General features: G+C 41.6%; 1 protein-coding gene across 1 annotated transcript; it reads right to left on the bottom strand.

Moving 5' to 3' along the window:
- Positions 1-118: 118 nt before the first annotated feature.
- On the bottom strand, positions 119-11,403 carry nucb2a (nucleobindin 2a). The gene is made up of 13 exons (XM_080766024.1): positions 11,311-11,403; positions 10,836-10,979; positions 10,481-10,588; positions 10,114-10,246; positions 6,518-6,621; positions 5,230-5,415; positions 4,574-4,664; positions 4,408-4,466; positions 4,220-4,312; positions 4,019-4,108; positions 3,730-3,900; positions 3,031-3,091; positions 119-2,063 (listed from the first exon to the last, which is right to left on the bottom strand). The coding sequence occupies exons 2-13, from the start codon at positions 10,977-10,979 to the stop codon at positions 1,828-1,830; spliced, it is 1,476 nt and encodes a 491-aa protein (XP_080622150.1). The 5' UTR covers positions 11,311-11,403; the 3' UTR covers positions 119-1,827.
- Between the last annotated feature and the right edge of the window lie 1,118 nt (positions 11,404-12,521).

A 12,521-nucleotide genomic window follows, 5' to 3' on the forward strand; every position in this document is an offset into this window, starting at 1 on the left:
TGTAGGCATGATGTAGCTTTGTCATTCAAGTGATAATTAAAACATGTCTTCTTTACCTTGTCTGATTTATTCAACTTGTTGGCATGTTTGTATTCAATGGGTGAATGCTCACACTTGATACAGATACAGCATTTTATTTAAAAGGAAACCAGCAAATCAAAATCTATACATGTGCAAAATATAATGAAATAATTGTGAAATGAAAATGTGGCACACAATTACAATTGTTGGGCAAAACAGTAATTTTCTTGAGTTTGGTAAACGTCAAACGTTTACACTAAGATGGAGCTGTTACAGATGAATGGTGGTATCAACACCTTTGTTTGCCATGGTCATACTCTGCTAGCTACATGCAACCACCTTCCTTTTCAACTAAATTAATGTAATCTTTGTTTACCATGGTCATACTCTGCTAGCTACATGCAACCACCCTCCTTTTCAACTAAATTAATTTAATCTCAGGAATCGTGTTTAAACCTTGAAAAATTCTCTATTGAAGTAATTAGCGATTACCATGATTACCAGATTAGTACAGGACATAGGTTTACTCAAATGTAATTCATCATTGGGTACAACAGACAATGATACATTAATACAATAGTGGCCAACACTGTGGTTTATACCTAATTTGTACATTACGCTTTTGAACAACCAAATTCATTAAAACTTTTAATTATAATCAATCCATAAACATCTCAGTTCTATGAAACTGAAATGCTTTGCAGATTATTTAACCCTTAAATGCTTGTCATACTGTAAGTAGCAACATAAATTAATAAATTCAAGTCTTCCCTGTTATCAGACAAACTCCTATAACAGCATCTATGCATGTGCAGGACATTTAAGGCTGTAAAAGAAAATGGTGATAGCCTGGGTTGTGTGTGTAAAATTGATTACACATCTGAGAAATATTCTCCAAATGATAATAGCTAAAATGACATGAGGGAAAATTGTTCTGGGACTAGCCCTTCATATTGTGTTCATGGGTTGAACTCTTATTTGAATCTACAAAGAAAACAACCCAAATACTCATGCACTCAACTCAAATGAGTGGTTCTGTCCACAGAAGAATTCTACACATTACACCGTATGCCATTAAAGGTGACATGGGGTATCTCACAGAAATGGCATTTAAGTTAGTAAGATAGGGCCCCCCTCGTTCAACTGGTATGAGTGCATACATAAGGCTATAGTCCTTCCTGCAGATGACCTGGCTTAGAATCCGAGTCAGATTATCCGACTGAGGCTCTTTGTTGCAGGTCATCCTCTCCTGCTTTCCTGTCTCACTCTCGCCATCAGAAATAAAACATAAATGCCAAAACAATCTAAAAACACATTTTAAACCTTGTCAAACAAACCCTTCAATAGTAAAAATAGATACCCAATAGGCTTGTTTGTAAAACATTTAACGGGGTATAAGATTTCAGCTCCGTTGTTGGCGCTGAGAAATTAGGGCATATTTTTCTTTGATAAATATAACCTCAAATTTATGATGTAAACCAGAAACATAACTGCAATCCGTGAAAAGGCAAATACGCACATGGAGGTACCGGGTGTGTTACAGCCGTTTTATTTTACAGTCATTATCCAACACCGGTATTATTCCCAAAGAGGGTACTTATTTGTTCTTCTGTCCCGACATCTTCCAGTAAGATTTAGCAGTGTCAGGAAAATAGTGACAAATATGTGCGACCACTCTTCTGCATTCAAGGGTGCAGGTCCAGCCACACAGCTACTGGAAAAGTCTGTGTTTGTAGAGTCAAACGTATCCATAATAATCCCAGTCCTATTTGCCAGCTAGAAGATTCTTATGTCCTAACAGGAGCCTTAAGGCATGTTATGTTGTCCTTGTAAATCTTCTCGGTGGCCTGGGGGTAGATCTTGGTGAACAGGCACTTCATGGTGGCCTGGGGGTAGATCGTGGTGAACAGGCACTTCATTGTGAACCTGGGGCATATCCTGATGTGCTTGAGGTACAGGCTGATGGTCTTGGGGTTGGTCTTGGTGGCCAGGAGGTATCTGATGGTCAACTCCATGAAACTCTGGAACTGCATTTCCTTCAACTGTAAAAGAGAAGATGACATTACAGTACCAATATATTAGAGGCCAGCCTACAGTAGGTGCCTTTCCATTAAGAATTTTCGAAAATAGGAAGCGAGTAATACGAAAAAAGAAAAGCATATTTTTCTTGTTTCCTTCTTTTGGAGATATTAAATAAGCAGTAGATGGCGCTATTTTGCCAGTCAAGTGAGACACGCAGAGAGGCGCATATTATCTGACATTTATTTTACCATTTGATTTTGTTTTGTTAAGACACTACTGATATGAAATCCGATAGCATCTGCATCACACACCACAGGATAATCTTACACGATACACACACACACGTCTGATTTGTGAAATATTATACACTGACTGCCTGGTTGGCGAATGGTCTGCATGAAGTCTGCTGTCCAGAGGCTGTCTTTCAATCAGGCTGTCTGTTAAATAAATAGGCGTGTGTTGTTGACTTGATTTGACTCAAGTACAGGGACGAGGGACCCCTGCCCTGCGACTTGGCAGTACATTTCCATTTTGGCTGTGTTGATGTCGCTTCTGTTGTTGACTACTAGTCTCCCCTCGCCTGTTGCATGATCAACACACTCGCCGGGGGAGAGCAAGAGCCTCGATCAGCCTGCAGACAGAGGCTTCGAGAGTGTGTACATTTATTTATCCACATACCACCCACCCTCCCGTTCACTCCACTACTGTTCAAAAGCGATATAATGCGAGATCAATGCTTTCTAATTAGAAATCTTTTCCACAAGTGTTTCCATACCCCATTTTTCGATTTAGCCCAAAAATCCACTCCCTGCAAGTGCAAAAGTGTTTTTGCGAAAAGGGAAGATTTATTCGCATTTTGTGGTGTTTCCATTCAGGATTTTATTCGCAAGAGCCTTATTGCGCGAAACCTCTGCTTTTTGGAAACATGCTTAGTGTGAAACAGCTGTGTACAGTTTAAAGGGGAAAAGTACAAATGAGAACACTTACTATGAACCTCGGGAGGGGGTTCTACGTTCTGTGTTTTCAGCCTTTCCATGTGTTCTACTGCCTGAATAAATCAGAATGACATTGGATTGAGATTAGCATTATTTTCCCAGTTGCACAAAACTCCAGTAGTACTCAGTATCCACCTTTTTCCTGTAACCCATAAGTCTTTGCATTTGTGTGTGCATAAGTTCCTCTTTCTCTTGCTGTGTTGCCAGTTTTGCAAGGTCTATGAAAACAAGCACAAATTAAAATAGCTGATCTACAAACTCACAGCGACACATGGCGGAAACACTTTTTTCCCCCAGATGAAAGTTGAAAGTTGACTTAGATAGTCATATAAAACAATCTGTGGACTTAGTAAGAATGCTCAAAAAACTGTCAGTGGCTTCAGACTGTTCTAGAGAAACTGATCTTTAATAACTGCCACTTCTTCAGTAACGTCAGGAAATGCCATGAGTTACTGTAAATGGTGTACATATTGTATGAATGGTTCGGATGACACATTAAAATGGCAAGATGGGGAGTTACATGTGTCATATATTAACTCACGCTAATAACCACCTTGGACTTGTGTGTAAATAATAGGCTGTGGCAACCATTTGTGGTCTAAAGGAGTTACATACAGCCTGCTATAATAAACCAGTAATCACCAATTGCAAATAATGGGCTTTGGAAAAATAAAAGTGAGCAACTTATTACCTGCTGCAGTTCTACTTTCTGTGCATTCAGCTGTTCCTGCTGTCTCTCCAACTCCTGTCTTTGTTTCTGGAGGTCAACGGCCTTCTGGTTGAGGTCTTGCTCTTGCTGAACTAGATGCTCCTCAAACTCTCTCATCTCCTCATCCGTGTATGCCTGGTTCTGTTCCAGAGTCTGAGGAACAGGGGACATTTATGTGGCACTGCCATCTTGCTTCTCGTAATAATAAAAAAAGGACTATAGCACATTTGAGTGACAAACACGCAGAATAAGATGGCATAATCTGTCTCACCTCCCAACTATCTGGCTCTAGGAATTCCTTTTTCTTTGTAGCGACCAGGAACTCATCTAAGGAAACCAATCTGTCTTTGTTGGAATCTACCTGATGGGAGCACAGAGCTGCATGAATCGGTGCATCACTGTTCACTGAGGCTAAAATTCATTAACAGATTTAAAGCGGCAAAGCAGCGATACAAGAGCGAGCGGCATCTACCTCGTTCATAACATGCTCCCTCATGCGTAGCCTCTCCTCCTCCATCTCCACCATGTCATCCTCTTCATTGGTGGGATCATAGATCTTCTCCAGCTGAGAGGACACACACACACACACACACACACAGTCACTAGAAACATCATTCATTTTTATGGTACTGTAAGTAGTCAACAACATGCCAACATTACCTCCTTAGTGAACAGAGCTTCCAGTTCCTGTTCGTCAAAGAAGCCATCTCCATTGGTATCTGCACGATCAAGAAAGATAAAAGTCAAACCACATTGGTGGTGCTATGTATGTGGTGCTATGGCAGGACAGACATCACCTGATCTCGTCTATGATAGCAGGGCTTACCATGCAGGTTGAAGAAAGTCTTGGGGTCAAAATCTTCAGGGTCCAAACCATCAGCTTCCTCCCATACCTCCTTGAGCTGATTCTGGCTCCCCTACACGTAGAAAAACACTTTTAACACTTGCGATGCTAAAAGACCTGTCCACAAGTCCTCTCAAATAAAACCGCGGGGTGCCTTAGACGTGTGGACACGTCTTTAGGTCGTTGCTAGGCAATGCCTTGCTCGTCCGTCCTGGAGCTGTTTTGCTGTGCACGCAGCCATTCACTACCTGGTTTACGGGCCAACTAATCTTGCTATTCTCTCTAAATCTGCGGTGCTGTCCGTGGTTTTGATCAGAACGGTGATGTTCTGTTCTGTCCTAATTTTGCACTTTGCATTACGTTTGGAATATTAAAGAGAGATCAGACTTATTGGCGCGAGGTAGTAATGGAAGATTTCACCTCCCGGCTTTGGGGGGGAAATGGAAGGCGGGGCTTTTCAAAGTAAAATCTGCCTCATCTGCTTGGTGTGGCACTAGCGCATTTATTCTGAAAAATTCCCACGCAAAAAAGTGTTAAACACAGTACAGTGCACATGAAGTTATGACATTTGTGTTTTGAACTACTGGCAGTCAACAAAAGAATTAACACAAGTGTCCATTCACGTCCATCTGACTTACCGGGTGGTTGACCTTTGGATGGTCAGCGTGCTTCTTCTTCAGCTCATCATAGTGCTCCTCCTCTTTTTTCCTCCCATCCTCATCCAGTGTCTTCAGGTGTTCCTGTCTGTCGTGCTCCTTCATCATCTCGTACTTCTTGAACTCCTCATGTCTTTCTTTGTCAAAGTTCTCCAAGTCATTAGTGGCCTTGATTAAAACAACATGTGTAGGTAATATGAACGTGATTGATTGATTAACAGTTTGCAGAATTACAGTACATTTAAAGTACAACTCAATACTAAATAAAACTGTTAACTGTGAGTGGACGACACTATGGGCTGTATTTTGCGTGTCTTAAGTACCAGGTCTTATTCCCTAACTTGAGTAAACTAAAGACCTGGAGGCGTGATCAATGCTCTTTGGCCACTCAGAATAGCCAAATGGCATTGATCACGCCTCCAGGTCTTTAGTTTACTCAAGTTAGGGAATAAGACCTGGTACTTAAGACACGCAAAATACAGCCCCATAAAGCATTACACTTGTTTACAATAGGGCCCACCATTTTCAATTCATCAAAACATTTAGAGACCTATGAATATACACAATTATATAGTCAAAACAGGAAATCATCATAGAGGTAAAAAGGGAAAAGAAACACATAGTGAGGGGGAAAAGGGGTGGGTGGGGGATTCAGATGTTACGGGGGCCAGTTTCGAATTGCAGCCGTCCGTAGGTGCCCTTTGAGAGCAGTTTTGAAGGAGTCAAGGGATTTGCATGTCTTAATGACTGTTGGTAGGGCGTTCCACATTTTGGTGGCAAAGGAGCGAAATTAATTTAGTCCCTTGTTTGTGCCGAATCTGGGTTGCACATGGTTTGTTGAACTCCCTCTGTTGTTGTGGGTGTGGACTTCGTTGACATTAAGGATTTTTTTTTTTTTAAACTTACATTTTTATTCCACGATTTTGTAACCCATTTTTTCACCCAGTGTCAATTATCTAATGTAATCCTGGGCAGCGGACTGACCTCATGCTTCTTAAGGAAGTATTTAGACAGGTACATGGGTATCTTGGTGCTGTAGCGAATCTTGTGGACCAGACCCATTGCAAGATGCTGTACTCTGTCGTCAACCCTAAGCCATTCCAGCCTGTGAATGACATACTTCACTTCAATACAAGCTGTAAACATGTGTGGCGTTCTCAAACATTTTCAAGTCAAGGTCCCCCAAATTGATATGTACAGTATATTAAGGCCCTGGACCCCCCTCTGAAAATAGTTTCTGCTTAGTTTTATGTTGTAGGGCAAAACTCACCGATTTGATAAGCCGGTCCAGATCGTCCACTTCAAACGTATGTGGATTCATGTGGTTCAAGTACTCAAATTGTTTCAATAGAACTTGATGATCCACTGCCATGTCTGTATAGTGGGGACAATACAGTAACATATCAATGCCATCATTATCTTAAATTCTTAACAGATTATAACTGTATACATACTTACTATACAGATCGTAGATGTGCTATTTTCACTATTTTTCAACAGAAGAATGTGTACATATTGTATATGAATGGAACTATTCTAAAGATTATGCTAAATAATTGATAATTCAAAGAATTATGATTATATTATGAAATAATTGGTATATGGACATTGACAGTATGTGTAGAATCAATCACACACTGCTTTCTTCAAATTATAGTGCAACTGATTAGTTACTGTTGAATCCCACAAGCTAGCTAGGATACACCGGTAACCACCTCTACTTTACATACACACACTTTTATGTAAAGTCATGTAAAGTCATGACCTGACGAAGATGTGACCGATACATCGAAACGTTGTCGCTTTTTTACTTGCACCCTGATAACAAAATAATGGCTTAAACTGTCCGAGTTGCTCCAGTGCCTCCTTTCCTCCTGTAACCTGTCCTGCCTCTGAGATGCACCTGACTGGCCTGCCATAGGCTAGAGGTGCGGTTGGAACTCCCTTCTGCCTACACACCCCAGCCAAACATGGCCATCTTCACCCTCGACGGGCACTCATTAGCCATCGTCCCTCACTTCACCTACCTCGGTAGCACTCCATCACCATCCTGCACCATAGACGTCCAGGCCTCTGGTGCCTTTGGTAGGTTAAGGTCCAGGGTTTTTCAGAACAGGAACCTTACCATCTCCACTAAGGCAGCTGTGTACAAGGCAGTCTGCCTCTCCAGTCTCCACACTGCTCTACAGCTCGGAAACCTGGACACCCTACCAGAGGCACATAAACTGTCTAGAGGCTTTCCACATCTTCTGCCTCCAAAGGATCCTGGGTCTGACCTGGGCCGACAGGGTGCCGTACATTAAAATCTATGCCCGGACCAGCACACCCAGCAATAGCATTACAGCACTCCTTGGCCAAAAACACAACAATAATCATCTCATAAATTATATTTGGAGCAACGTCATCATCGACATCGATGGACTGCCATAAGCAAGCAAAGCAGCTATAGCTAAGATTATGAGACGGGCATATTGCATATCATTGCCGTCAGGCAGAAGTCTTATATCACCATACTTTTCATACTAGTGTCACACAAACATAGCTGATCTGCTATGTATATAGATCTGTCACTGCTGTTGTATCCTACTGACTGACCTGGCAGTAAGAGGACGAAAAGCCTCCTGGCAGTAAGAGGACATAAAGCCTCCCGCCACAACACTCCCTGCCAGTCCGTAGTAGTACATGCAGTGACACATATCACCCTACCCATCCGGCTTCACTTCACTGCACACGGGCCAATTCCGTTTGCACAGACTGGTGGGCAGGCACTGAGTGCCTTAGATCTACGAATAATTTTTATGGTTGTGTTTTAACAAGAGCTTGTGTCAAAATAATAACTACCTTGGATAGCAGCTTCTTTTTGCCCATTTCCTGAAAACAAACAGTTTTGGACATACAATCTTTACACCCAATAGCGATATGCATACAATGAACCGTAATTATTCTGACAAACTGGAGGCGATAGGATTTGATAGTACATCATTACGCTGGATGAAATCCTACCTTGAGGGAACAAATGTGAACTGTGGGGTGGCCCAAGGAAGCATACTAGGGCCGCTATTATTCCTATTATACATTAACATGAGTGCTGGCTGTAATTGTAAATTGTTCCCGTTTGCACACGACTCAGCACTCCTGATTTCGGAAGAAGACCAAACACAGGTTGAGGAGGCACTCAGCTCACAACTCAACAATAGCTGAACTGGGCTTACAGATAACAAACTCTCATTGCATCTTGGTAAAACAGAATCCATTCTTTTTGGGTCCAACCATTCCCTTTAATAGGGTAAATGTAAAGGATTTCAAGGTCAGTGTTGATGACATAGTAATCTCTAGCAAAGAAGAGGTTACATATCTGGGCTGTATCCTGGACAATAAACGGGTGAAGGCATGGCAACAAGAGCGATCAAAAGAGTAAATCAATGAACAAGATTCTTGGGCAGAATCTCCTTTGTTAACAAGAGGGCTCTCAGGACAATAGGACATTAGCTGGAGCCCTTATTTGGCTATGCCTGCACCTCCTGGTTCTCCAACATCCCAATGTCACAAGAAAATAAGCTCCAGACCTCCAAAAACAAACTAATCAGACTTTTGCTAGGCCTAGGGCCATGACCCACCTCTGTGCAACGCAATTTTTATAGCATTGGTTGGCTCAGTGTAGAGTCTAGCAACTGAAAATGGGATTAGCGTTCAAGATTGTAAATGCAGCTCTACCCCCCATGCCCTCAGTGCCCATTTACTTGACTGATTACCTCAAAAAAGGTGAGCAACTCCCACAGCCATAATACTAGAGCAGGGGTCCTCAATAGGCAGACCGCGGTCCACGACCGGACCGCGGACAACCTCTCTGTGGACCCTGGGCAAAAGAAAATTAAAAAAACCCAGTATTGGTTGGGAGGGGATTTGTATAAGCTTGCCTTGGTATGACTGTACTAAAAAATATAGAGCCCCGCTCTCCACTGGCCGCTGCGTGGCTCCCTATTTTGTATCAATGTATTTCTATTCCAACCTGTACATGTAGATTTAATGTGTTTGTTGTCACTGTTGTTATTGTGAATGAATGCATGGGACCCGAATGGAAACAAGACCGCAAGGTCTTTCTTCGGTGCTGTCCTTTTGGACCAATGCTGTGCTTGACTGTACCCTGTACTGTTTGCATTTTGTTGTCTAGTAACATTATCAATCAATTCAAATTTATATATATATATATCATTATTAAATTCAACAACCGCTGTCTGTCTGTCTGTCAGTCAGTCAGTCTGTCCCTTCCCTAGCATAGAGCAAGACAGCTGCTCGCCTAGAGCGCCTCCTCACAACTCCACAACGCACAAACAGACTCAGGGAACCTGGCGGGGTGGCCAAATGGAGACGTTTTCTTAACCGCCTACCGTTAGCACGCAACAACAACAAGGTTTAACTCCACCCGGACGGGGCATTGCCTTGGCAACAGTTACAATACTGTGCACTTTTATGTTGGATCATAACATATGAATACTATAATCCGGGGAAGACAGATCCCGTGCCGTCGGAACAACACAATGACAAAAATACATACAGACAGATGCAATGACCAACGCTGGCTCAGTAGCTCACGAAGGACACATTCCGAAATCACACATCAAACATCTCATTCTTAACCTGATTATATAAAGAACAAACTACAACTTGCTTTGTAGTCCAAAAAGACAACCTCCGTGTTCACCGTTTAATACCCGCACTGAACATCATTTGCTGTTCATATATTCAGAACGTGTGTGTGAGTATATATATATATATATATATATATATATATATATATATTTATATATATATATGTTAATTATATAAAATATAATTAACACCAAATCAGCAGACGGCATACTGTACCATTCCCTCCTTCAATGTCTTGCTTGGCCTTAATCAGAGTCCGGAGTCGGTTCACTTCCTGCCTCTTCAGCTCATCCAGTTTGGTTCTGACATGATGGCTGACAAAGTCCAGCTCTTTGGCTAGCTTGCCTGCCTGCATGATAAAACCATCATGTAATAATTAATATTAAACATTGAGTGTAGTACATACTCAAATCCAATCAATTCGATTGGATTTGAGGGATTATTCTCTGTACTATAGTGTGCCACGTTCCCCATACTCTTATAGGCCACAGCGTCTAATAAAGTGGTCTTGTCGTAGTTGGCTATCATTTACTTTTTCACCCTGCTGGCTGCTAATAAAACTAAACAAAAGAAAATGTATTACCTTTATATCTTCCATGTCTGTGTTATGGAGTTTTTCTCTGAAATGTTGATCTTTCTCTAGAAAATCGATGACTTCCCTGAGGTATCGGTCATAGTGGAGTCCAGTGTCCTAAAGCAGACAACATAACATTACTGTAAACATTTGTCCATGAAGATAAGACAAATGAATTAATCCATCCATCCATTTTCGTGGGAAATATTTGGGGAATTGCTCAAATCTGCTGTTCATAAATCAAGACAATCTGAACAATCTGTCTGTCAGTTTAAGTAGGGTGTAATGGGCAATAACTTTATTCTATTTGATGGTGAATAGACTATTTCATGGACATTAGTTTTAAAGGGGCGTCATTTCTTACCACATTAACTGGGGCTTCTTCAGCCTTCGGCTCTGGTTCTACAACCTTGGTCTTGTCCATGCTGATGGGCACTGCCTCTAGCAACAGCAGCCCATGGATCAGGAGCAACAGCCAGCTGATTAGGAGCCTCGGGTTCCAGCACATCTGGAAACACACAGTGAGTGATGTGACTCGTGAGTGAGTGAATAATAACACAAAGCTTCTCTAACATTAATCTGTTGTCCTAAGTGGACACTGACACTCGACCCGTGTATGTGGTCAGCAAAGCTATTTTTAGTCAAACTGTCAGTTAAATTTCCACCTACGTTCAGCTCTAGCAGGCATGTATCTCTCTCGTGGTTCATGGATTGTCGTAGGGTTGAGCTTTAGCACTGACAGAGCACTGTCTGGAGGAAATGTGTGCTTCCCATCCGCGTAAATTGACGTAACGTGTACGTTAACATAAAGTAAAAGCCTCATAATATATGATACTCACTTTGATTAGAATCCTGAACCCACTGGTATTCTTTGCCGTGTCTCAGCTGATGTACGGTATGTATGTGGGGTAACGTTAGTTAGCTTACTGAGTAGCAGTGTAGATTGTCCCACGTGATGTAATTGGGTTAGATTGATAAGTCCCGCCTTCTACATTTTCACTTTAATATCGCAGTGGTCTCCTCAACTGTCCGTCAAGCGTGGGTGGGGGGAATCGGGTAGCATGCTGCGTTGCATTGACTCCTCTGGTACGTGGCGAGATGACTTTACTGCAGGTGGGTGGCCCTTTGCATCTCATTACACGGAGGGCCAACGACCTTTAGCCACATATAATTGTATGTAAAGTGGTTTTGCTCCTACCACCAATCTCTAAACTAAAGTTACCTGTTTTTAAATGACCATCATACATCATATTTGATAGAAAAAGTGGTGCTGTATGTCCACATTTCTATTTAATAGTAATGTGTTTTATCTATCAGCAAACATGAACTGCAGTTACCAGTCAACCAGTGAATATGTTTTTTTTTCTTTTCATTATTAGTTTTCATGTGCTCTCATTTATTTACATAATATTACATTACTTTTGTAATGCCCTTATTAAAGATCAGTTATAAAGAACAACAACAAAACGAAAAAACAAACAGCACTCATAGTGCTGTCAAACAAATCTAAGAAGGTATCAAAGAGCAGCATCACTTGATTTTTGAAGTGCACAGCCACAAAAACCTGTGGAATTATATACTTCCAAGCTAGTCTCAAATCCCTCAATGGTCGACAGTTGCTGAAGAAAATGCTGAAGACCCCTGCTATAGAATGTTTGTTCAGTTTTTCCAGCTCTATAAACAGAAAACAAGGCAGGTATACTAATCCAATCAGGACAGATAACTAATACACCTAGGATAAGGATCAACAATTACAATTGGAAGTGAAACAATATAAACATTGAAGCTGATAATGATCTTTGTGGGGTTCTATCTCCTTATTGGAGAAAATTGGTTGGCTATCTCGACCTGAATATTCTGTAATTCTAAAGAGATGGGAAGACTGCACGCACGCACACACCACACACACACACACACACACACACACACACATGCACACACACACACACACACACACACACACACACACACACACACACACACACACACACACACACACACTACTGCCAACTCCTGTTGGTATAGTGTGTGTGCCAATTCATAACAGGTG

Source organism: Protomyctophum bolini, assembly GCF_963924005.1.
Source record: "Protomyctophum bolini genome assembly, chromosome: 1".
In the NCBI taxonomy this organism is placed as follows: Eukaryota; Metazoa; Chordata; class Actinopteri; order Myctophiformes; family Myctophidae; genus Protomyctophum; species Protomyctophum bolini.

Coding starts and splice junctions, on each gene's coding strand:
- nucb2a (XM_080766024.1), bottom strand. CDS start 10,979: ATGTGCTGGAACCCGAGGCTCCTAATCAGCTGGCTGTTGCTCCTGATC. Junction 10,247..10,480: donor CAGACATGGAAGATATAAAG/GTAATACATTTT, acceptor TTTATCATGCAG/GCAGGCAAGCTAGCCAAAGA. Junction 3,092..3,729: donor AGAAAGTAGAACTGCAGCAG/GTAATAAGTTGC, acceptor TGATTTATTCAG/GCAGTAGAACACATGGAAAG.